The following is a 25323-nucleotide window of genomic DNA, read 5'->3' on the forward strand; positions in this document are numbered from 1 at the left end:
CCCCACCATCCCCAGCAGAGGACAGAGCCCCCCAAGTGACCCCGGCACCCGACCCCCACCATCCCCAGCAGAGGACAGAGCCCCCCAGTGACCCCGGCACCCGACCCCCACCATCCCCAGCAGAGGACAGAGCCCCCCCAGTGACCCCGGCACCCGACCCCCCACCATCCCCAGCAGAGGACAGAGCCCCCCAGTGACCCCGGCACCCGACCCCCACCATCCCCAGCAGAGGACAGAGCCCCCCAGTGACCCCAGCACCCCGACCCCCACCATCCCCAGCAGAGGACAGAGCCCCCCAGTGACCCCGGCACCCGACCCCCACCATCCCCAGCAGAGGACAGAGCCCCCCAGTGACCCCGGCACCCGACCCCCACCATCCCCAGCAGAGGACAGAGCCCCCCACTGACCCCGGCACCCGACCCCCCACCATCCCCAGCAGAGGACAGAGCCCCCCACTGACCCCGGCACCGGACCCCCCACCATCCCCAGCAGAGGACAGAGCCCCCCACTGATCCCGGCACCGGACCCCCACCATCCCCAGCAGAGGACAGAGCCCCCCACTGACCCCGGCACCGGACCCCCACCATCCCCAGCAGAGGACAGAGCCCCCCACTGACCCCGGCACCGGACCCCCACCATCCCCAGCAGAGGACAGAGCCCCCCACTGACCCCGGCACCGGACCCCCCACCATCCCCAGCAGAGGACAGAGCCCCCCCACTGACCCCAGCACCGGACCCCCACCATCCCCAGCAGAGGACAGAGCCCCCCCACTGACCCCAGCACCGGACCCCCACCATCCCCAGCAGAGGACAGAGCCCCCCACTGATCCCGGCACCCACCATCCCCAGCAGAGGCCAGAGCCCCCCACTGACCACAGCAGCACTGGCCCCCACCACAGATTGTCTACAGTAGCATTGAGCGCCCAAAAAAAAAAAATCCAGACCAGGCACACAGCATGAAGCTTCCACACACAGTAATGAAAGAACTCCCGTTTGTAACTATGAAGACACTGACCTTGTTCTGTGCAGGAAAGAGTCATCCATAGCGCGGAGTCCTGAGGGAGAGGCTGCAGCAGAAGCAGCGTCCACACATGCCGAGAAGCAGGAGGAAATGGCGTCTCCTCGTGCAGTGTGACATTAGACCACGCCCCCGACCGCGCCCCTAACACGTGACGGTAGTGACGTCATGCCGGGAAGGAGCCTGTACACTCTAGCATCTACCATCTAGTGTGCGGCTCTGCAGGTGGAGGTGTGTGGAGATTCCCCATTACTGGGGCAGGCGGCATTAACCCCTTCAGCTCTGAGACTTTCTTGCAGTTTTTATCTCGATTTCTATGAATCGTGAGGTTTTTGTTCCTTTTCCTCTGATAGATACAAACGCCCCAACTATGAGAGGCCGGAAGTGAGGAAACCCGTCTGCCCTCAGTCCTCGGCCCCTTTCCGCCCCTTTTCAGTCCTCGGCCCCTTTCCGCCCTCGGTCCTCGACTCCTTTCCGCCCTCAGTCCTCGGCCCCTTTCCGCCCTCAGTCCTCGGCCCCTTTCCGCCCTCGGTCCTCGGCCCCTTTCCGCCCTCTGTCCTCGGCCCCTTTCCGCCCTCTGTCCTCGGCTCCTTTCTGCCCGCGGTCCTCAGCCCCTTTCTGCCCGCGGTCCTCGGCCCCTTTCTGCCCTTGGTCCTCAGCCCCTTTCTGCCCTCGGTCCTCAGCCCCTTTCTGCCCTCGGTCCTCAGCCCCTTTCTGCCCTCGGTCCTCAGCCCCTTTCTGCCCTCACACAGTTTAATGTTCCCCAGAATGTTCTCATTATATGTTTCCCCTTATTATCTCCAGTAATTGTATTATTACAGCGGATTCTTTATGTTACATCATCATCTTCTCCCCATTCAGGTCCCTACAATATCGGATCCTCTCACTGGAGATCTTCTATATAAGAGAATTCTCCTGATTGCCCCGTGAAGGATGGATATGGACAGGGACAAGATGGCGGAGAGGATATTACACCTCACCCTAGAGATCCTCTTCCAGCTTACTGGAGAGGTGAGAGATTCTGATGACGTCACATTACATCATTCTTATCTATGGGAATAACAGATGGACAGAACTGGAGAGGTGAGGACTCTGGAAATGTCTGGAGTGAGATTTATTACTGTGTCTCCATAACCAGGATTACACAGTAGTGAAGAAGACCTCTAGTGAGCGCTGTCAGACCCCTGTGTCTGAGGGATGGGGAAGACCCCTGAGCCCAATCACGGGGCCTCCACCTCACCCCCCGATACATGAGGACATCAATGACCAGAAGATCCTAGAACTCACCTACAAGATGATTGAGCTGCTGACTGGAGAGGTGACACTGCTGGGAATGCTGGGACATTATACAGTAACGCTATGAAGGGATCGGGGGGTGACGGTATCATTGTATGTGTCAGGTTCCTATAAGGTGTCAGGACGTCACCGTCTATTTCTCCATGGAGGAGTGGGAGTATTTAGAAGGACACAAAGATCTGTACAAGGACGTCATGATGGAGGATCCCCAGCCCCTCACATCACCAGGTAATAGACAGGACTAAATACACACGGCCTATAATTATCTGTATGTAAGGAATGAATTCAGTCCCTGTATGTGTCTCCTCCAGTTCTATCCAGTAAGAGGACAACACCAGAGAGATGTCCCCGTCCTCTTCTCCCACAGGACTGTAAACAAGAAGATCCCAATGTTCCTCAGGATCATCAGGTAGATGGAGAGAAGGTGCATGAAATCTCCCTATGATGTGTAGACGGCTGTGAAGGTCTTGTGCTCAGTCTTGTTTTATCCTCCAGTATTATATGTGTTATACTTGTGTAATGAGAGCGGTGGAGATGGCAGGATTAGAGCCGATCATAGATGTGACTTCTCCATCTGTCTGTGACTTTTAAAATGTTTGTTTCAGGGGGAAGATCTGCCCCATATTAATACTACAGAGACATATGTGAGGGGTGATGAACGGAGTAAAGAGGAGATTCCTACAGATAACTGCCCAGGTGAGTAGTGACCACTAAATGCAGAGAAGTCACAGATTCTTCTCAGTCACCGGCTGTAGCTGCTTTATCAGGGTTGTAGTCCGGCCATATCAAATGGTCACCATTCTGCTGCTAGTCCACCACATGCTCCTCCAGCCAATACTGTCCCCATTATTTTTGGCATTGGATGCCCTTCTGTTGGAGTGAGATCAATATCAGCCAGATCTTACAGGTAGGATCCATCCTATCCCCTGAAATTAGAAGACGTTGACACTTAGCTGCCCAGACCTCTAATCTGCAAAGCAAAATTAAATCAGTATGGTGGACCCCTAAGCGAAAGCGGAGGGTGATGATGCTGGTGACGTCCTAGAATCTCGGCATCTTATTGATGGATCTTCCTTCTCTCCCTTCTGATGAATGTGCTGATAGGGGCGTTTATATCCAGAATTCAGCACAGGGTAATTGTAACACATGAGGGAGGTTAAGATTATCCCACAGTGGGTACATGGAGGCAGGGCAGCCCACTCAAATTATTTTCAAAATGTAATTAGAAAAAAAGTATACTAATTACCACAAAGTTCTGATATTTTTACCTTCAAGAACCTGAAAGATAATTTCTCTGAATACTACAAATGTCCATTATATAAGAACTTGTACTGGAGATGTCCATTGTTGAGTCCGAGAGGCAGAAAGTAAATGTCTAATATTTCTTCAAGAAACTCATCTGACAGAAGATATTGTCCCCTACAATAGTTTGGATTGCCGAGAGCCCCCGAGCCACATACTGTAATTACTCCAGATGTGTTACCTCTAGTTACTAAATCACTGACGGTGAAGGCTGTCGGGGTGGAGGGCGGTCATTTTAGTAGATGTGTTATTGTCTATAGTCACAGTTTTCTCTATAGTAGTTAGTACCAAAGCCGCTCTTATTTCATGGCTTTCCACTGCAGCCAGTTTTCTGCTACTATCCAGGCCCCATTTCTCCAATCTGACAACTGTCACTTTACATGATAACTAGAGCTGATCGGACTCGCAAAAAAACGGGACTGGTGGGACCCTGCTCAATTTAAAAAAAAAAAACAAAACAACTGATCCATTCCAGAATCCGGTGCCAATATACAGTAAGTCTATGGGGACCAGAATCTGGAGATTAAAAGCATTGGTGGAAGGGATAGGTGGGTAGGAGCGCGCGCGGTGTACTCACAGAGGCTGTGTCATGGCGAGATACTTCTTCTGGGTCACGCTTTACTTTCCGGAGCCGACAATTGAATAGTCACTGCTTTGCTTGCCCACCGGCGCATGTAATTGGTTGCAGTTATACGCTCCCCCACCCTGAATGGCAGCGTATTAGCTGACTGCAACCAATCAAAGGCGCCAGAATGGCCAGTGGGCGGGGAAAGCAGTGCACGTGTCTGCGGGTCAGTATGGTGGTATAAAAATAAATAAATGAAAGTAAATAAAACTATCAATGTAAGGTCCCCCATATTCTGATGCCAGCACAGATAAAGCCTGTGGCTGCAGCCCCCAGCTGTCGGACTCTATCTGTGCATCAAAATAAGCCCACAGTCACATGTGCAAGGGACTTGCATGACATCACCCGACACGGCTTGCCGCTCTCCGAACATGAGCGTGCATGTACAGTCATGGCCAAAAGTTTTGAGAATGCTACAAATAATAAATTTTACAAAGTGTACTGCTTAAGTTTTTCTAATGGAAATTTGCATATACTGCAGAATGTCATAAAGAGTGATCAGCTTAACAGCAATTATTTGCAAAGTCAATATTGGCTAAGAAAATGAACTTTAATCCCCAAAACACATTTCAACATCATTGCATTCCTGCCTTAAAAGGAGCAGCTAACATTGTTTTAGTGATTGATCGCCAGCCCTGTCCTCATCAATACCCACACCTGTGTTAATGGAACAATCAGTCATGATTAAGTAAGAATGACACCACTGGACACTTTAAAAGGAGGCTGGTGCTTGGTATCATTGTTTCTCTTCAGTTAACCATGGTTATCTCTAAAGAAACACGTGCAGCCATCATTGCTCTGCACAAAAATGGCCTAACAGGGAAGAGTATCGCAGCTACAAAGATTGCACCTCAGTCAACAATCTATCGCATCATCAAGAACTTCAAGGAGAGAGCTTCCATTGTTGCCAAAAAGGCTCCAGGGCGCCCAAGAAGGACCAGCAAACGCCAGGACCGTATCTTAAAACTGTTTCAGCTGTGGGATCGGACTACCAGCCGTACGAGCTAGCTCAGCAATGGCAGCAGGCTGGTGTGAGTGCTTCTGCACGCACTGTGAGGCGGAGACTCTTTGAGCAAGGCCTGGTTTCAAGGATGGCAGCAAAGAAGCCACTTCTCTCCAGAAAAAACACCAGGGACCGACTGATATTCTGCAAAAGGTACAGGGAGTGGACTGCTGAGGACTGGGGTAAAGTCATTTTCTCAGATGAATCTCCTTTTCGATTGTTTGGTACATCTGGAAAACAGCTTATTAGGAGAAGAAGAGGTGAGCGCTACCACCAGTCTTGTCTCATGCCAACTGTTAAGCATCCTGAAACGATTCATGTGTGGGGTTGCTTCTCAGCCAAGGGAATCGGCTCACTCACAGTCTTGCCTAAAAACATAGCCATGAATAAAGAATGGTACCAGAATGTCCTCCAAGAGCAACTTCTCCCAACTGTCCAAGAGCAGTTTGGCACCCAACAATGCCTTTTCCAGCATCATGGAGCACCTTGCCATAAAGCAAAGGTGATCACTAAATGGCTCATGGAACAAAACGTAGAGATTTTGGGTCCATGACCTGGAAACTCCCCAGATCTTAATCCCATTGAGAACTTGTGGGCAATCATCAAGAGACGGGTGGACAAACAAAAACCAACAAATTCTGGCAAAAAGCATTGCTTATGCAAGAATGGACAGCTATCAGTCAGGATTTGGTCCAGAAGTTGATTGAGAGCATGCCAAGTAGAATTGCTGAGGTCCTGAAGAAGGGTCAACACTGCAAATATTGACTTGCTGCATTAACTCATTCTAACTGTCAATATAACCTTTTGGTACTCATAATATGATTGCAATTATATTTCTGTATGTGATGTAAACATCAGACAAACACAATTAAAAACCAGAGGGCAACATATCATGTGAAAATATAATTTTGGTGTCATTCTCAAAACTTTTGGCCATGACTGTACACAGAAACACATGCGGCCGACCTGCTCCTGTCAGAAGAGTGTGTGGTTGTGCCAAGTAATGCGATGCCAGACTCGTGCGAGTCTGGTATGACATCACCCGGCACAACCTGCCACTCTCCGAACATGAGAGTGCATCTACACAGAAACACATGCTGTCCGCTCCTGTCAGAACAGTGTGCGGCTGTGTTGGGTGATGAGATATGAGACCTGTGCGAGTCTGGCATGATATCATCCGACACGGCCTGACGCTCTCTTAACATGAGCGTGCGTGTACATATAAACACAACGGCCGACCCGCTCCTGATAGGAGAGTGTGCATCTGTGCTGGGTGATGCGACGCAAGACTAGCGCGAGTCTCTCGCAAGTGTGATTCCGGCATAAGAGAAACTGCATGCGGCTTTTTTTATTATTTAAATAAATAATTTAAAAAAAAACGATGTGTGGTCCCCCCCAATGTTGATACCCAGCCTAGATAAAGCCAGCTGGGGGCTGGTATTCTCAGCCGCCCGGTATTGCCGCATCCATTAGATGTGACAATGCCGGTGCTTTACCGTTTCTTCTCGGTGTCCTGGTGCAATGGGAATCGAGGTAACGCTCAGCTGCTACTAAGCCCTAAGTTAGTGATGGCACAGGTGTCAATGAGATACCTGCTCACCACCCTGTAAATGAAAGTAAATAAGTACAAACACCCAGAAAAATATCCTTTATTTGGAATAAAATACAAAAACCACCCTCTATCACCCCTTTATTAACCCCAAACACCCCCCAGGTCCGGCATAAATCACACGAGATCATATGCCGCTTTCAGCTCTGCTACATCCCACAGCAAACAGCCAAAGAGCACCACTGCTGACTGTGACTGCAGACAATGACTGAGTCGCGATGACTGCAGACAGACGCTGTCACAGGCTGGGGGTCCGTCTGACTGCAACCAATCACAGATGGCGGGGTGGGCAGGGAAAGCACAAAAAGCTGTGTGTATGCGATGAGCCTAGTGTGCAGTACAGGAAGTGAATCCGCGACCCGGAAACATTTTACTGCCATAACACCAAGTCTCCGTAAGTATGAAACTCTCGCTTAATTCTTGTTTAGTTTATTTTCCCTTTAATTTCTGAATCCGGATCGTGCAGCTAGAATCCTGGGCCTGGGTCCGGAACACAGGCAACTTTGAAACCGCACGGATCCACACGGTCCGCTCAGCCCTAATGATAACACCATTGTAATGATTAATCTGATCCCAGTGTTTGAGATTTTTTTCTGTGGCATATTCTGTTTTATCTTAGCTGTAATGTGAGGTTGATTTTGTTTTGCATTTATTTAAAAATAAAACAAATAAACTGAAATTCACCCAAACTTTTAAAGAATTAGAAGTGATCAAACATTGCATTCGGATGCTCTTAGAGAGAACCTGTCAGGTCCATTGTGCACCCAGTACCACGAGCAGTTCTGTGCATATTGCTAATCCCTGCCTAACTGTCCCTGTATCTAGTAGGATACATAAAGAGATCTTTAGGAAACGTATTTCTAAAGATCCTTTGTGATATGTTAATGAGCGCAGTGACTAGTCCAAGGGTGTTAGGTCCTGCACTTATTTAGCCCTCTTAGCATGATAGCACGACCACAGGGACATGTTAACATGCTAGTCAATGCCCACGGACCAGCGTAATCATCGGCATTGACGCACGTACCTGTGTCTGTTGCACTGCCTCAGACACCGGCTGTAATCTCAGTGCGCATGGATCAGTAGTCCTGTTAAGGTGAACTCTTAACCAGAGATCACTAGTTGCCTACTGCCTGGTCTAATTGGTGTGGGTCGAGTGCATGCTTGAAAAATGAGATCAGACACAGTCGGATAGTCATCTTTCCTCGACAGAAGTCAGCCCATGCTCTGCTTTATTACAACTGAGCTTGCTCTGATATAACCTTGCAAAGGGGCATGTCCGGATGTGTTCATTGGTCAGTGGGTCGAACAATGTATTAGTCCATGAGCTGATTGGTAGGCGTCATTGTAGGCGGGTCTATGACATCATTGGATGGATCCATGGTGATGATGATGGGAGGGACGTCATCTGGTGGATCCATGCTGGATGGTTTGGTCTGTGATGTCTTCTAGCTTGACCAGTCTTCCCTTATATGGTATCTTCTTACACCTGGACATTCCTTGCATTCCAGGCAAGGTGTGGAGAAACAGGCAATGACAGCCACCTTTATATCTGTGTCATGTATATGATCTGAAACCTGAATTATGTAAGGCAAATCGACATATTTCCCACAATGCTCTATGTCCAGAGGTTAATTAAGTATTTCATTTTATGGCTCTCCTCAACAGTCCCCCCTAAATACTTTATTAACCTTCTGACCCTACCGTGGTCCTCCATCAGCTCTAATGCTTTAACTGCAACTTTTTCATTTTTCTACCCGCTATACAAGCAATGCTAAGCCTTTTCCCCCGCTGGTACAGACTGCTAATCAGAGAGTTGATCACATCCCGCACACACAGTTCAGAGGCACAGGTAACGAACCAGTCCTTAGAACAGACTATTTAATACCGAAGATTTTGAGATTAATCAATAAGAAAGAGTAAGGCAATTGTAAGAATAAGCTTCTTACTGTTATGCTGCAGCTTTTAGCATTACTGTTTCTGAAAGACTGAATCTCAGTCAACATCTGAGTGCTGTCCGCGTCTTCGAGACTTTTCTACCTGAGTACACATGATTGTATCACAACACTAATGGATCTCTTCTTGTCTCGGGTCCACAATCTACCACCAAGAGGCCTTTAACAAGATTTCCCTTACGCATGGATCCGATTACCTTCAGTAACATAGAGTAGCACTTTTACGGCTTCAAATACCAACAAATAAAACAATACCAGTTACCTACAAGTGTATGTTATCCTTAAAAAAGTCACTTAAACCCTTAAAATAATTGATTGGTTCAGGTCAGATAATGTTTTTCCCACCATGAGCCCTTATTTGTGTAATGTTCCTGTACCCATTGTTTCCTTATTGTTATTTCCCATATATCATCCCCAATCTAGAAATTCTCCATAAGGTTCTATGTGAGATAATCCAGCACTATGTGTGTTGTGACCCTCATTCTGCTGGTACGATGGACTCTTTACAGCGGCTGTTGTCTCCAGATGGGTTTTCCCTCAAGCTTCATGGAAGTTGCTGTGGTTGGGATAAGCTGGATCGGCCCATCTGATTCTGACTCATGGCTCTTTCTAACTTGTCTTTTTAGGATCACCCAGTCTCCTGGCTGGAGACCACGTGCTCCTGACACTGATTTCGGATCTGGAATTGGAGGATACACATGTTTAACACACTATATAGGCAGTTGTATACGGCTCATACATCACTGGTCAGGATATCACACTGTATCTGCAGTATCTGTGAGAAATATAATCACGCTCTAGGTACTAAACCAAAAATACCTTATATAAAGATCTAATTATTAAAAGGAAAATGAACATTTGTTACATGATTTGCAGCGTCCACCATTATCTTGTGGATCGTTACATGTTTATGTTATAATCATTAAAATTCCAAACACCATACACCCATGTGACTATAGACACAATTAGATATTCCAATACAGGAGGGGGCAGGGATTGGGGCAATACCCCTAAACTCTCCATACCTCGCAGCGGAGGTCGGCACCCTATAAGGCGAATTGGTGCCCCCGCTCACCGACGGCTCACCCTCCCTATCCCTACACTGCTAAGCTAATACGTGCTGCTAATGTCAGTGAGGGAATATAGAAACCGTGAGATACAGGGATAAAGAGGCGTCAATATGCAATTATATATATCCAATTCATTCCCAAAGATTAAATATTCACACTCTGTATTTACATAGCTGTTTGTAGCTTAAAATCAATATGATACAGCAAAATTGAAGGACCAAACCCTAAAAGAAATGTAATATCTCACATGTATAACATGTACCCACTGTATAAATATAATAATAATAATAAGGCCAGGTAAAGTCATGAGGAGATCTTGTCTGATCACAGACCCTCCACTGTCCTATTCACACTCAGGCTAATAAAATAAACGCATATTTATCAGACATTTAGCATGAAAGAAGCGCAACGCATGTCTCCCTTCTTCACAATGGCAGATGGGTTCATCAGGTACTGATCTCTATAGTGACCTCTGCTATAGAATATGTTCTTTTACCACTTTTTAGGAACTCCATCTTTACATACCACCAGCACCATGAGTTTTTCAGCAGTAATGTTTTCCACACTGGATATGTTTCAGAGCAGGCCTGAAAAGAAATTCACACAACACGCACAAAACTCATATAAACCTACTCATGGTAGATGTATATGACTAATCTGCAATCACCGGAGCAGTAGAGCGGATGAGGGGGTGTTTCTACGAGGTCTTTACAGTTTTTTCTACCTTAATAAGCACATGTCTTACAAGACTGGAGGTGTCTGGCCACCTGGGTACTGAGCAGTGGTGCCGCCCAGATCTTGTCCATCCCAACACCTTTGTCACATGGGTTACCTGGGCCATTATTGAGTAGAGCGCTCACGGCAGAGAAAGCTTACCGCCCTTTATCCACAGACCTTCCTCAGTCACTGGCTCCCTGCGTCTCACACGCCGTTCCTTGCTGAATCGCTTGTTCCTGTAGGGATTTAAGAACACAAGGAGTGACCAATGTCACGGACGACGTGACAGGAGCCACCGAGGTACTGGTCTGCATTGGACTCTCAACTCTAGGCCCATTCACTGCTTCTTTGTTGCCTGCTCCATCAGTCACCGGCTCTTTTGATAACAGGAGAGCGCCTCCACCTGGGCTCATATACACTCTCTACGGTCTTTATAGATTTATGACGTCACACTCCACATTTTCCTATCTTACCCCTTTCCGCTCTACAAACCACAGTGATCGCAAATCTTCATCTCGTTCTCCTATTACGATGAGAGAGAAGTGGTTTGATTTTTATTACCTCATGTTGTGTAACCTCAGCATATCCAGTGCAGAATCAACCAGCATCTTGGTATCTGGATCCATCTACAGAAAAACTCAAAATATACATTAGCAATTGGCTCATCTGAGACATGTTCAAAACCTGACCATTCTTGTTACATCAGAGCAATCATGAGATATATGTGTGTCTGCTGTATCCTCCTTACAGATAAAAATATAAAGAACCCTTAATAGAAAAACCCAATCGATGAACAAATTAAAACCTTAAATAATACGTGTGACTTTCCACATCATCTTTCCCCCCCTTTTTGAATCTATTATCCAAAGCATAATTAGATTCAAAAAGTGTGTGGCCCCGGAGCTCTACATTTAGGCATAAAAGTCACATTGTATAGATTGTACCTAATCGGGAACACCAGAAATATTGTGTTTATCTGTAACTTAATAATGGAAAACCCTTTCAATTGCTTTTATAACCTTTGCTTGGACCACAGAAAACTGCACTGCAATCATTCTTTCTATAAAAAGAAAGCAGATTATTCAATACATTAAATATAAAACACAGAATTCCATAAATCCACATTCCTTAAATCAAATTATTGTAATTATTAATACATGATTATTATTATGATTATTATTATTATTATTAATAACCATAATAATAACGTGACACAACCTCTGGATATTGGAAGTAGAGGCGTTCATATTTGAAACATTGAGGAGATTATCAGCATCTCTGTGATACTGTCCTATAACTTGAAGGGATAAAAGAATCTAGAACTAATAAACTGGCCATGTGGGAAAACAAAATGTTGATTTGCCATAGAAAAATTATCTAACAGACTTCTATGCTTGAAAAGCTATTAATGAATGTAAACATGTCCACAGTTGACTTTTATTTCTTTGGGATAAAATTAGTAAAATAAAACTACTGTCAATGACCTTTTTCCAATATAAATTGCAATGAATTCCCCTTTTTTTTTTTTTTTTTCTTTTGGGCTGCTCTCACAATAGATTCCAAGGGGAGACAAAAAAAAACCCCTGTTCCACAAGTTTTTAAGATTGCTCCTCCCCCCAAAACCAGATGGAAAGAGGCTTCCTCAGCTGTAGGAGCCAAGTCAAATTTCCCTTCTTCTGTTGATTTATTTGTTTATTTTTATTTTTTTTTAAAACATGAAACTCTCAGGAAATATTTATTATTTACTTCTTTATCATGACCTCTACTGCAAAGGTACGTTATTTTTAAGATTTTTCTCTTATTCTTTTATTGCTTATTAATTAATAAGATATTGTTCCTTCTTGTCACTGTCCTGACTCAATCCAACCTGCACACTGGATCTATATTAAGTGTCTTCCACAACTTCCCAATCATTCAATGTTCCATCTTTTAGTGCTATAAACATTTACTAACACTTCATGTTATTCAGTGGCTGCAGTTTTGTGCTCCACTGAGGCCTATAGAAAATGGCCCCACAGCATGTGACTTCCTTTGTTGGGATTGTAGCAACATCTGGGGGAGGGGAAGGTAAACTTTTTTTTTTTTTTTTCAACTATTTCCCCCTATATTCTATAGCCTGGATTTTATACATACACACCATTGCACATCCCCCACTCACTCTGTCTTTGTCTCAATCATGCCTCAGCCATGTGCTTCATCCACCATTTTAAAATCTGTAGGAAACATGTGGCAGAGAAAAGGGAAAATTGACCTCACATCTGCTCAAACTCTGTCTCCCCATTTTCTATAGTCTGTACTTATACATATATATATATATATATATACACACACACACATATGTCCTAGATCTAAGTCTAATTATAGATAAAAACACTTATTTTTCTGTCTAAGTATATAGTACTCCATCCAATCCATTGCTCAAACATTTACAGAGCACATGGTCTTCTTCACACAAACCCCTGACTCACTTTGTTTTCTTTGTCTCAATCATGCTGTAGCCATGTGCTTCGTCCACCATTTTAAACCATGCATGCCTCAGCCATGTGCTTCGTCCACCATTTTAAAATCTGACCTAAAATGGCTGCAACCAAAAATAGCACATGGTTTATCACAGGATTGCAGCCTAGAGTCCCCCCATCCCAACAAAATCCACTCTCATCCGGATTTTTCAAGCACAACTAGACGCAACTTCACCAATTTCTCCATCTTTCTCTCAAGATAAATAACACCAAACAAGCAATCTTTCTCTATGCATACCAGATAAAAACAGACAAACAAAAAGACGGGGGAGATGACAAATAACTGAAACACTAAAGAAAACCTGCAGTTTGCAGCACACACTTCCAAATCCTTCCTTATACTGCCACGTGGTCTCTGTCTGATTTCTGCGTTCTGTAATTCACAAAAAATACCTAGTATCACCCCTGACTACAAGGTGTCTATACCGGCCGATTCGCCTCTCTTGGAGGACTTATAACTAGCCTAATAAAAAACCACCTAGTATCACCCCTGACTACAAGGAGTCTATACCGGCCGATTCGCCTCTCTTGGAGGACTTATAACTAGCCTAATAAAAAACCACCTAGTATCACCCCTGACTACAAGGTGTCTATACCGGCCGATTCGCCTCTCTTGGAGGACTTATAACTAGCCTAATAAAAAACCACCTAGTATCACCCCTGGCTACAAGGTGTCTATACCGGCCGATTCGCCTCTCTTGGAGGACTTATAACTAGCCTAATAAAAAACCACCTAGTATCACCCCTGACTACAAGGTGTCTATACCGGCCGATTCGCCTCTCTTGGAGGACTTATAACTAGCCTAATAAAAAACCACCTAGTATCACCCCTGACTACAAGGTGTCTATACTGGCCGATTCGCCTCTCTTGGAGGACTTACAACTAGCCTCTATAACACAGACTTTCGTTAACCTGCCTCTCTTGGAGGATTTGTTAACTAGCCTCTATAACACAGACTTGCATTAACCTGCCTCTCTTGGAGGATTTGTTAACTAGCCTCTATAACACAGACTTCCATTAACCTGCCTCTCTTGGAGGATTTGTTAACTAGCCTCTATAACACAGACTTCCATTAACCTGCCTCTCTTGGAGGATTTGTTAACTAGCCTCTATAACACAGACTTCCGTTAACCTGCCTCTCTTGGAGGATTTGTTAACTAGCCTCTATAACACAGACTTCCATTAACCTGTGGAAAACACGTGCCTAACCTGACCAATTAAAACTTGCTCTTTATCTCTAGGCCTCTTGCCGAGTCATTCACTCTAGGCCTGAAGCCAAAACTCTATTTATTACACCTCGAGCCGAGTCATTCACTCTAGGCCTCGAGCCACAACTCTATTTAAATCTCTACCAGAACCGCAAGACATGACAGGCAACAACCAAAAACCGTACCACATGGAGCGTTCTCCACGTTTCCAAACACCGCTCAAAAACTCACTTGCTATCCTAACTACCAGTCAATCTCCCCTCTAGACAAATACACACAACAGGCAGCAGGCAACTGAATATGTGACGGTTCTTCCGAGATTAATATGGCCAGCAGCGGAGAAACTCTTCTGCCGTCACAGAGATCGCAAAAACCGGACACGGTCAGGCAATCAGTGCCACATACCCTGAGACACACGAGTAAGACTTCAGATTATAAAAATCAGCAGACTTACCATGTTCTTGTATAAAGAGCGGATCAGACTCTTGGATCAGGGTATCCAGCACGTCCTGCCATTCCAATCGCCGGTCCTCAAGATTGTAGAGTTTCTCCTATACTGGCCCCACATTGTTGGGCGCCAATAATGTTAAGGTGAACTCTTAACCAGAGATCACTAGTTGCCTACTGCCTGGTCTAATTGGTGTGGGTCGAGTGCATGCTTGAAAAATGAGATCAGACACAGTCGGATAGTCATCTTTCCTCGACAGAAGTCAGCCCATGCTCTGCTTTATTACAACTGAGCTTGCTCTGATATAACCTTGCAAAGGGGCATGTCCGGATGTGTTCATTGGTCAGTGGGTCGAACAATGTATTAGTCCATGAGCTGATTGGTAGGCGTCATTGTAGGCGGGTCTATGACATCATTGGATGGATCCATGGTGATGATGATGGGAGGGACGTCATCTGGTGGATCCATGCTGGATGGTTTGGTCTGTAATGTCTTCTAGCTTGACCAGTCTTCCCTTATATGGTATCTTCTTACACCTGGACATTCCTTGCATTCCAGGCAAGGTGTGGAGAAACAGGCAATGACAGCCACCTTTATATCTGTGTCATGTATATGATCTGAAACCTGAATTATGTAAGGCAAATCGACATATTTCCCACAATGCTCTATGTCCAGAGGTTAATTAAGTATTTCATTTTATGGCTCTCCTCAACAGTCCCAGCACTTCCAGTCATGTGCACTAGACCTCTCTGAAGCCAAGACACATACACCCGGCTTTATAGTTCTCATGACTGGAAGTGCTGGGGACTTCTGATCATGCGCACTGAGCCTAAAACCGGCGGTGACAATGGACACAGGTAAACTTGTCACCGCTGATGCTGCTGGGCAATGGGCATTGTATAGCATGTTAGCATGCCCCTGTGGGCGTTCTAAGAGAGTGGAATGAGCGCATGAACTAACGCCCTTGCGAGGTATTAACCTCTGACACCATTTCTCGATATCCCAGGGAGGCTTCTACATCTGATATTTAACCCCTGGGTCCTGTCCCCTGATGAACCCCTAGCACCTTTTGGGGAGAAGCGCGTCGGGACTTCGTCTCTGGACATCGCCATCAGATAAGTGAACATTTTTGTTGGCTATCACTTATTATGGGGTCATTTACACTTTTTTTTTTTTCCATGTATGGTGTTAAAGGTTAGGGTGTAATAGGATTATTTAGGGATTCCCATCTGTGAATGGGGGCGCCACAACCCTAGGGCGTCATACCCTCCATTGCTAAGTAGGGATAGACAATTTAGGGCCAGTCTATATAGTTTTTCTTTCCTACCCAGCTATTGTTATTATACCTTCTGCACCCTGCCTATTTGTGTGGTGTGTTGTTGGTCACTTGACCTTTTAATCTCATTATTAAAAGTTATATTTTAACGGGTTTTTTTCTTTTCCCTGGTTTCTTACCCATTAGCATATCATATGGGATCTTTAAAAATACTTTTTCTAAAGATCTCTTTATGCATGCTGCTAGATACAGGGACTAGTAAGCAGGGATTAGCAATATGCAACCAGAACTGTCCATAGTTCTGGGTGCGTAATGCACCTGACAGGTTCCCTTTAAAACAAATAGTGACATCGCAACATATAGTCAATAAATAGCATTTACCGTATTCTTTTTTTTTTTTTTTTTGTCAAAATGACTACTTTGACTCTACATGCAGTCTCTGGAAACTAGCATGGAGTGGATGTTGTAGAGTGAACATTAGAGATGAGCGAACCGGTCGCGGTTCGGCTCGAGCTCGGTTCGCCGAACGGAGGTCCCGTTCGAGTTCGGTTCGTCGAACGTTCGACGAACCGAACTCGAACTGCATAGGAAACAATGGCAGGCAATCACAAACACATAAAAACACCTAGAAAACACCCTCAAAGGTGTCCAAAAGGTGACAAACAACTCACAACACAACACAAACACATGGGAAAGTGACAAGGACATATACTCATGCGAAAACAAAAGAGCTGGACAAGGAAAAAGAGGACGAGACACAGATATAGGCATGGCATGCCCTTCTAAAATCATGTAAAACACCGCAAGGTGACTCCAAGCGGAGTCTCCCTTTTTTCCAAAAATTGTGCCCCACACACACCCACCCATTCAGTGGCAGCAGTTGTACCCCAGTTGTACACTTCACAGCTAGATTTGCATCAAGCACATTCAAAAATACGCTATTCTTAACCGTCCCCAGGATGACACCGGGGTAGGTAGCAAGGTCTTTCCTGATCCCAGCTCTGTGCATCTTGGCTTCTTTTAAAAACAATGTAAGCAAGGGTTACTCCAAGAGGAGTCTCCCTTTTTTTCCAAAAATTGTGCCACACAGACACTAACCCCTTCAGTGGCAGCACTTGTGCCCTAGTTGCAAACAGGATGTTTTGATTTGCATCAAGCACATGCCAAATCCACAAGCATTTACTCTCCCCAGGATGACACAGGGGTAGTAAATTCCTTGTGGATCCATGACTTGTTCATTTTGATGAACGTTAGTCTGTCCACATTGTCACTGGACAGACGCGTGCGCTTATCTGTCAGCACACACCCAGCAGCACTGAAGACACGTTCAGAGACAACGCTGGCAGCTGGACACGACAAAATCTCCAAGGCGTAACTGGAGAGCTCTGGCCATTTTTCTAGATTTGAAGCCCAAAATGAGCAAGGCTCCATTTGCAAAGTCATGGCATCGATGCTCATTTGGAGATACTCCTGTATCATCCTCTCCAGCCGTTGACTACGTGTCAGACTTGTTGTCTCTGGTGGCCTTGCAAAGGAGGGTCTAAAAAAATTATGAAAAGATTCCATAAAATTGCTGTTACCAGCACCAGATACAGTCCTACTGGTACGGGTAGACTGTTGAAGATGACGAGACCGTCCCATGTTTGTCAAGTTACAACTGGGAGAATCACTCCCTGCACGGTTGTTTGGTGGATAAGCCGAGCTAAGATCGAGTAACAGCTTCTGCTGATACTCCAGCATACGTGCGTCCCTTTCTATGGCTGGAATTATGTCACAAAATTTGGACTTGTACCGGGGATCTAATAGTGTGGCAAACCAGTAGTCATCATCACTTCTAATTTTGACAATACGAGGGTCATGTTGGAGGTAGTGCAGCAAGAACGCGCTCATGTGTCTTGCGCAGCCATGTGGACCAAGTCCACGCTGTGTTTGTAGCATAGAGGTGCTACCCGTTCTTTCATTCTCTGACATCTCCCCCCAACCTCTTTCAACTGAAATTTGACCAAGGTCTCCCTCATCTGCTGAGTCTTCCATGTCCATGGACAGTTCGTCCTCCATTTCTTCATGTTCTCCTGCACTTTCCTCAACATTTCGCCTGCTACTATGTGCCCTTGTTGATCCCTGTCCCCCATGGTCCCATGCCTGCTGCGTTGGTGATGATGAACGTCTGGACCTTGGTGATGTTGTTGTCCCTTGCGCATATGAATCCTCCTGTAGTTCCTCCCTTTCCTGTTGTCCCACCCCCTGACTCCGAATAGTGTTTAGCGTGTGCTCCAGCATGTAAATGACTGGAATTGTCATGCTGATAATGGCATTGTCAGCGCTAAACATATTCGTCGCCGTGTCGAAACTGTGCAGAAGGGTGCATAGGTCCTTGATCTGAGACCACTCCATCAGGGTGATCTGTCCCACCTCTGCATCTCGTTGGCCCAGGCTATACGTCATGACGTATTGCACCAGGGCTCGGCGGTGCTGCCACAGTCGCTGTAACATGTGGAGAGTCGAATTCCAGCGTGTCGGCACATCGCATTTCAGGCGATGAACCGGCAGGCCGAAAGACTTCTGGAGCGATGCAAGTCGCTCAGCTGCGGCGATTGAACGGCGGAAGTGAGCAGACAGTTTTCGTGCCCTGGTCAGAAGGCCATCTAGGCCGGGATAGTGTGTTAAGAATTGCTGGACAACAAGGTTCAACACGTGAGCCATACAAGGCACTGTGTCACCTTGCCCAGGCGAAGGGCCGCACCCAGGTTTGCAGCATTGTCGCACACGGCCTTACCAGGCTGCAGGTTGAGTGGAGACAACCATTTATTAAACTCGGACCGCAGAGCTGACCACAACTCCTCAACTGTGTGACTCCTATTCCCAAGACATGTCAAGCTAAAGACCGCCTGATGCCGTTGTGCTCTGCTGCCAGCATAGTAATGAGGCGTGCGTGATTCCTTCTGCGCAGTGAGAACGCTGGTGGCCTGACCAGGCAGGCTTGGGGCGGAGGTGGAGGACCCAGATGAGGTGGAGGAGGCAGAAGCAGTGGCGGAACTTGGACAGACAGAGGATTGACACACAAGTCGTGGGGACGGCAAGACTTGTGCAGCAGACCCTTCACCATCTATCACCATAGTTACCCAGTGCCCAGTCAGCGACATGTAACGTCCCTGTCCATGCTTACTGGTCCAAGTATCGGTGGTGAAATGCACCCGTTCACACACAGAGTTTCTCAAGGAAGCGGTGATGTTGTGTGCGACATGCTGGTGTAGCGCGGGCCACCTTTCTTAGAGAAGTAGTGGCGACTAGGCATCTGGTACTGGGGCACAGCGACAGACATAAGGTCTCTAAAATCCTGTGTGTTCACTAGGCGGAAAGGCAGCATTTCGGTAGCCAAGAGCTTACAGAGGGATAGAGTCAACCTCTTAGCTTTGTCATGGGTCGCAGGAAATGGCCTTTTATTTTAACACATCTGAGGGACAGAGATCTGGCTGCTGTGTGTAGACGGTGTTGAGTAGGGTGTCCCTGGAAAAATGCAGGTTTGTGAGGAAAGTGCAGGCGGAGACATGATGTTGCCTTCATCCAACGTTGGTGCTATCGATGTCTGAGAGAGCTGTACACACTCACTTGTTTCCCCTTCCAAACCAACTGACGACCTACCAAGCAAACTGCCTGTTGCGGTTACAGTGGTTGAAGTTGTGCGTGGAAAACCAGGTGTACAGCTGTCCCCACAGTCCTAGAAGATGAAGAGCGCACGGATGCACTGGAAGGGGCAAGGCCGTGGATGGTTCGCTCCGCTAGGCCGCATTGCAGCACGGTGAGCTTCCCACCGGGAACTATGATATTTATTCATGTGACGATTCATGGAAGAAGTTGTCAAACTGCTGAGGTTTTGACCTCTACTAACAGAATCACGACAAATTTTACACATCACATAATTTGGGCGATCTTTTTCTATGTCAAAAAAGGACCAGGCTAGGCAAGGCTTAGAGGGCATGCGACCTGCTGAGCCCCCCCGACTAGTGCTCAGAGGCAGAGTGGTGGCTGATGATGCAGTTGTAGACGTGCTACCAGTGCTCCGACTCTGTCCAGGAAGGCGCAAGGTAACTTCGTCGTCGGTTGCATCCTCCTCCACCGCCTCTGTTGACCTCCTCGAGTGCCTGACTGGGGGTTGACAGTAGGTGGGATCTAGAACTTCATCATCAATTGTTGTGTTTGCACTCCCCTCCCCCTCAGACCGAGCCTCTTCTTGCCCTGACCGAATATTTAAGTTGTCATCCCAATCTGGTATCTGGGTCTCATCATCATCAGTATGTTCCTCATTGTCTATAACCACAGGTGTTACAGTTTGTGACAAAGGGTCAACATTACGCTCAGAAACTTGGTCCTCACAGCCTGAATCAGAGTCACAAAGGTTCTGGGCATCACTGCAGACCATTTCCTGGTCTGTACTCACTGTAGCTTGGGAGCAGACCTCTGATTCCCAGGCTATAGTGTGACTGAACAGCTCTGCAGACTCAGCCATCTCAGTTCCACCATACTGTGCAGGGCTGATGGAGACTTCAGAGCTGGGAGAAAGCAAGTTTGATTGGGATGACAACTCAGAGGACTGGTGTTTTTTGGATGCGGTACTTGAAGTGGCTGAGAGGGCACTTGTTGGACCAATTGAGATCCATTCAAGCATTTTCCTTTTTTGGCCATCATCTAGCTTTGTTCCTGTTGTTCGTGTCCGTAAAAAAGGGAGCACATCGGATTGTCCACGGTAAGTAGTAGACATCTTACTTTTGCTGGTAGATGGTCTATCTTCAGCAGATGATAATGGAGCTTTGCCACCTTCCCCACGGACAAACCCTTTTTTTCCTTTTCCACCACGCCTCTTCCCCTTTCCACCAGCATCTGTCATTTTGCCACTCATGTTGATTGCGACAAGATTGTGCACTGAAAATGTGGTAGTAAAAATTGAGAGGTGGTGTAGATTGCAGCGGTGGTCTAGCTTTATTAACTGCAGAATAATAAAGAATAAATATCCCTGACAATGCAACTACGGCCCTTAAACTGGCAGCATAAATTGCTAGTATAATGGCTTAGTTATAATGACTTTGAGTGTGCAATGCAGGCAGACGTGCTGCAAATATGTTTGCACTACTGGGACTATACAGAAGTCGAACAGCCACGTTTAGGATGCCACTAGGTACACTCAGTGTTTGCTAGTATAATGGCTTAGTTATAATGACTTTGACTGTGCAATGCAGGCAGACGTGCTGCAAATATGTTTGCACTACTGGGACTATACAAAAGTCCAATAGCCACGTTTAGGATGCCACTAGGTACACTCAGTGTTTGCTAGTATAATGGCTTAGTTATAATGAGTTGGAGTGTGCACAGGACAGGAGGGTACAGTGCCAGGGTTGTGGGTCTCTGGGTAGAGGAATGGAAGCCTGCCTTTCTATCCCTCCTAATGGGGAAATGCAGCGAGGAAATCCCTGACCTTAGCTACACAGACGCTGTCATCTTGTGTAGCTGTTAAACTCTGTTTTCAGGACCTGTCACCTATGGCTCTGACCCTGCCCGTATGAGCCCTTAAAAGGACTGATGGAAAGTGCTATCCCTAAGCTGTCCAGCGCTGTGTATGGAGCGCATACAGCAGTATCGGCGATAGGACTCAGGACGGAGCTGCGCCAGTGATGTCTGACACCAAGGACGCAGAAGAGATAATGGCGTCCGGACGGGCAGATACTCGTTTTTATAATGCAGGGACATGTGACATGGACATCCTATCACACATGCCGTTGCTTCTCTGGCTAAAAGTCCACTTAGCTGTGTGTGTGTCTGGGATTGGCTGACATGCTGGCCCTCCCCACTACACGCGCGCGCTTAGGGAAGGAAGACAAGGAAAAAAAAAAAAAAATGGTGATCGCCATTATCCCAGCAGCAGTGATCTGAATGTGCTGTTCCCGCACACTATACACTGAAATTTCATAATAGTGAGTCACAGAGTGACTTACACTATTACAGCGGAAAGCCAGCTAGGAATTAGCTGGGTTTTTTGCTGCTAGAACCGTTCTCGAACGTAGCTAGAACTATCGAGCTTTTGGAAAAAGCTCGAGTTCTAGTTCGATCTAGAACAGCCCCCAAAATCACTCGAGCCGCGAACTGGAGAACCACGAACCTAGAACCGCGCTCAACTCTAGTGAACATCTCAAATCTGGCACTTTAGTGCCCAAGACATAGTGCCCGGCTTGTGCTCCACGAGACACACAAACTGTAAATGTTTATGTGGGTTCTTCCCTGTGGCAATGACAAACATGTGGATAGTAGCGGTGTCTGGGCCACTGCAAGGCTGAGAAGCATGGAGGACATTTGGTTGTGGAATTTAGCTGGATTGGATTATGAAGCCAAATCTCTTTATAATCAAGAGTTTTTCAGCTAAAACCATTATGTAAACCATTTCCATTGACTAATTAGCAGGTGATATAATTTTGGCCTGGAAAACACTATTTGATAGCTTATTATTCCAATGTACGAGAGGCAAAATGGTATACTGGTAGATACAGCAGGTCTGGCAAGCACAGTTGGTATAAATAGATGCAGCAGATAAAAGCTGACATAGCAGATACTAAGATACAGAAATGTGTTAGCATACACAGCATAAAACTCTGCAAATGGAATGGGACCTGACAACTATCAAAGGATAGACCACAATGCCCAGGCACCTCCCATATGGAGAGGATGCCTTATATATCTAGGTTAGGGCACACTGGCCCTTTTAAGAATGCATGCGTGCACAGTCCTTGAACAACTGCGTGGTGTGCATAGGCCCTGGGAGATAGCAATAGGAACTGAGGACATGTAAGCCTCTGATGGGCAGCCGGGACCGTGTGTCGGCGTTCCTGCCTTTGAAAATGGACAGGACAGTGAGGGGATGCTGGTGACTGCATTAAAAGCAATTTTATAAATAATATCCTTAAATTTGTATATATTAAAAATATTTTTTATTCTTGGCAGATGACTGTACCAGAAGATTAGGAGCACAACTGACATCTTCAATTTTTAAATCAGATGATCTTGATATCACACAAGATATAACTGAAATGAATGCCTCTATTCCAGATATACCATCATCTCTTCACAGCAAAGATCTGTCATCTGATTCTCTTAAACAAGTCCAACCTTCTGATTCATCACAGACTATTAACAAAAATAAAAGTCATAAAAGAGGCATTAAAAATCAAACTGCTTTTACAACAAAGAACCCATTTTCAACTAGAGAATATAAAAAAATCCATAAAAATATTCATGCAGGGAAGAAAAGATTTTCTTCAGAATCTATTACTTACCAGAGAACTTACACAGGGGAGAAGCCATATTCATGTTCAGAATGTGGAAAATGTTTTGCACATCAATCACGTCTTGTTACACATCAGAGAACTCACACAGAAGAGAAGCCACATTCATGTTCAGAATGTGGGAAATGTTTTACCCTAAAACCATATCTTGTTAGACACCAGATAACTCACACAGGGGAGAAGCCATATTCATGTTCAGAATGTGGGAAATGTTTTACCCTAAAACCATATCTTGTTACACATCAGAGAACTCACACAGGGGAGAAGCCTTTCTCATGTACAGAATGTGGGAAATGTTTTACCCAAAAACCACATCTTGTTACACATCAGAGAACTCACACAGGGGAGAAGCGTTTCTCATGTACAGAATGTGGGATATGTTTTACCCAAAAAACAGATCTTGTTAGACACCAGAGAACTCACACAGGGGAGAAGCCTTTCTCATGTACAGAATGTGGGAAATGTTTTACCCAAAAACCACATCTTGTTACACATCAGAGAACTCACACAGGGGAGAAGCGTTTCTCATGTACAGAATGTGGGATATGTTTTACCCGAAAACCAGATCTTGTTAGACACCAGAGAACTCACACAGGGGAGAAGCCTTTCTCATGTACAGAATGTGGGAAATGTTTTACCCTAAAACCAGATCTTGTTAGACACCAGAGAACTCACACGGGGTTGAAGCCTTTTTCATGTTCAAAATGTGGGAAATGTTTTACCCATAGATCGCATTTTGGTAAACACCAAAGAATTCACACAGGGGAGAATTCCTTGCCATGTTCAGAATGCTGAAAATATTTTACACACGGACTTCTTTTTAAATATCAAAAAACTCACAAGGGTAGAAGCTATTATCATACCTAGAAAGTGAGAAATGTTTTACTTGAAAATTATAATTTGTTGACAACTAAGAAAAATTCACATGGGGAGAAACCATATATTTGGCAAACTGAACAAGAAAACACAAAAGTAAAAGTCAAAACAGTCAAAGTAAAGGCAAGTAAGTAAACAAGAAAGAGAAAGCACGTTAGAACTTACGTTGGAGTCAAAATATATGCAGTTACTAATAGACGGCTGTTTTCTAAAAATCCAATAAAAAGCAATATTCCATGTGCATTGAACATTTCACATTGTTATATATTTATATATTCACTATATGGACAAGAGTATTACACCCCTCCCCCCAAACTACCCAACATTCCTCCTCCCTCTTTTTCCTAACTCCCAATCTCAGCGATCTGCCATTCATTACAGTTATTTTCAGCGCACAATCTCCATGTCTGAACAATGCCTGTAACTTCTCTATACTACAATAATAAACATGTTCATATTACAAATTACTATTTCCATCTACCATCCATTCCTTCTTTGTGGGAACATCTGATGTGATCGAGTTTTTATAATCACTTTCCGCTAAGTTTAGTAGTTTTTTCATCATCATTGGGAACTGACCCCCTTCTCTATTCCCCAATACACAGATTATAGGCTCTAAGGGGAGTTTGATTTTAAATACTAATTTGTCCCAATAACCTGACACCAAAAACATTTTTCCAATAAAGTCTAAGTATCTAAACTAATGTTCTTCATTTCTTCTTCCTCCATTTCCTTTTCGCTGGAGCAGAGGTCGCCCAACCTGTTCCCTCATTATATGGCATTAAATACAAGTGCAGCTCAATAATTTAGAATATAATTAAAAAAGTTAATTTATTTCAGTAATTCAATTCAAAAAGTGAAACACATATATTATACAGTGTGTCCACCCATATCTTGTCCACCGCCATTAACTTGAGAACGGCGGCAGCTATAGGCATAGAAATGGTGTCTAGGTATAGTAAAGTAGCTATGCGCTACACAATGAAACTACCTATAGCGCCACCTGGTGGAAAACAAGAGTTATAATTTTTATCTCGAAAACGGAACAAGATAGAGAAAAAAAGTGAATTACAAA

At 45.3% G+C, this 25323-nt stretch overlaps 1 protein-coding gene across 1 annotated transcript; it reads left to right on the plus strand.

Moving 5' to 3' along the window:
* Positions 1-1334: 1334 nt before the first annotated feature.
* Positions 1335-24923, plus strand: LOC142312808 (uncharacterized). The gene is made up of 4 exons (XM_075351791.1): positions 1335-1341; positions 2626-2723; positions 2920-3010; positions 23032-24923. Exons 1-4 carry the CDS (start codon positions 1335-1337, stop codon positions 24165-24167), a joined length of 1332 nt encoding a protein of 443 aa, XP_075207906.1. The 3' UTR covers positions 24168-24923.
* Positions 24924-25323: the final 400 nt, after the last annotated feature.

Source organism: Anomaloglossus baeobatrachus, chromosome 5 (assembly GCF_048569485.1).
Source record: "Anomaloglossus baeobatrachus isolate aAnoBae1 chromosome 5, aAnoBae1.hap1, whole genome shotgun sequence".
NCBI classification, from domain to species: Eukaryota; Metazoa; Chordata; class Amphibia; order Anura; family Aromobatidae; genus Anomaloglossus; species Anomaloglossus baeobatrachus.

Excerpts from the sequence above, each read along its gene's own strand:
- LOC142312808 (XM_075351791.1), top strand. Across the intron at positions 2,724-2,919 it reads ATGTTCCTCAGGATCATCAG|GGGGAAGATCTGCCCCATAT; the intron begins GTAGATGGAGAG and ends TGTTTGTTTCAG. Across the intron at positions 3,011-23,031 it reads TCCTACAGATAACTGCCCAG|ATGACTGTACCAGAAGATTA; the intron begins GTGAGTAGTGAC and ends TATTCTTGGCAG.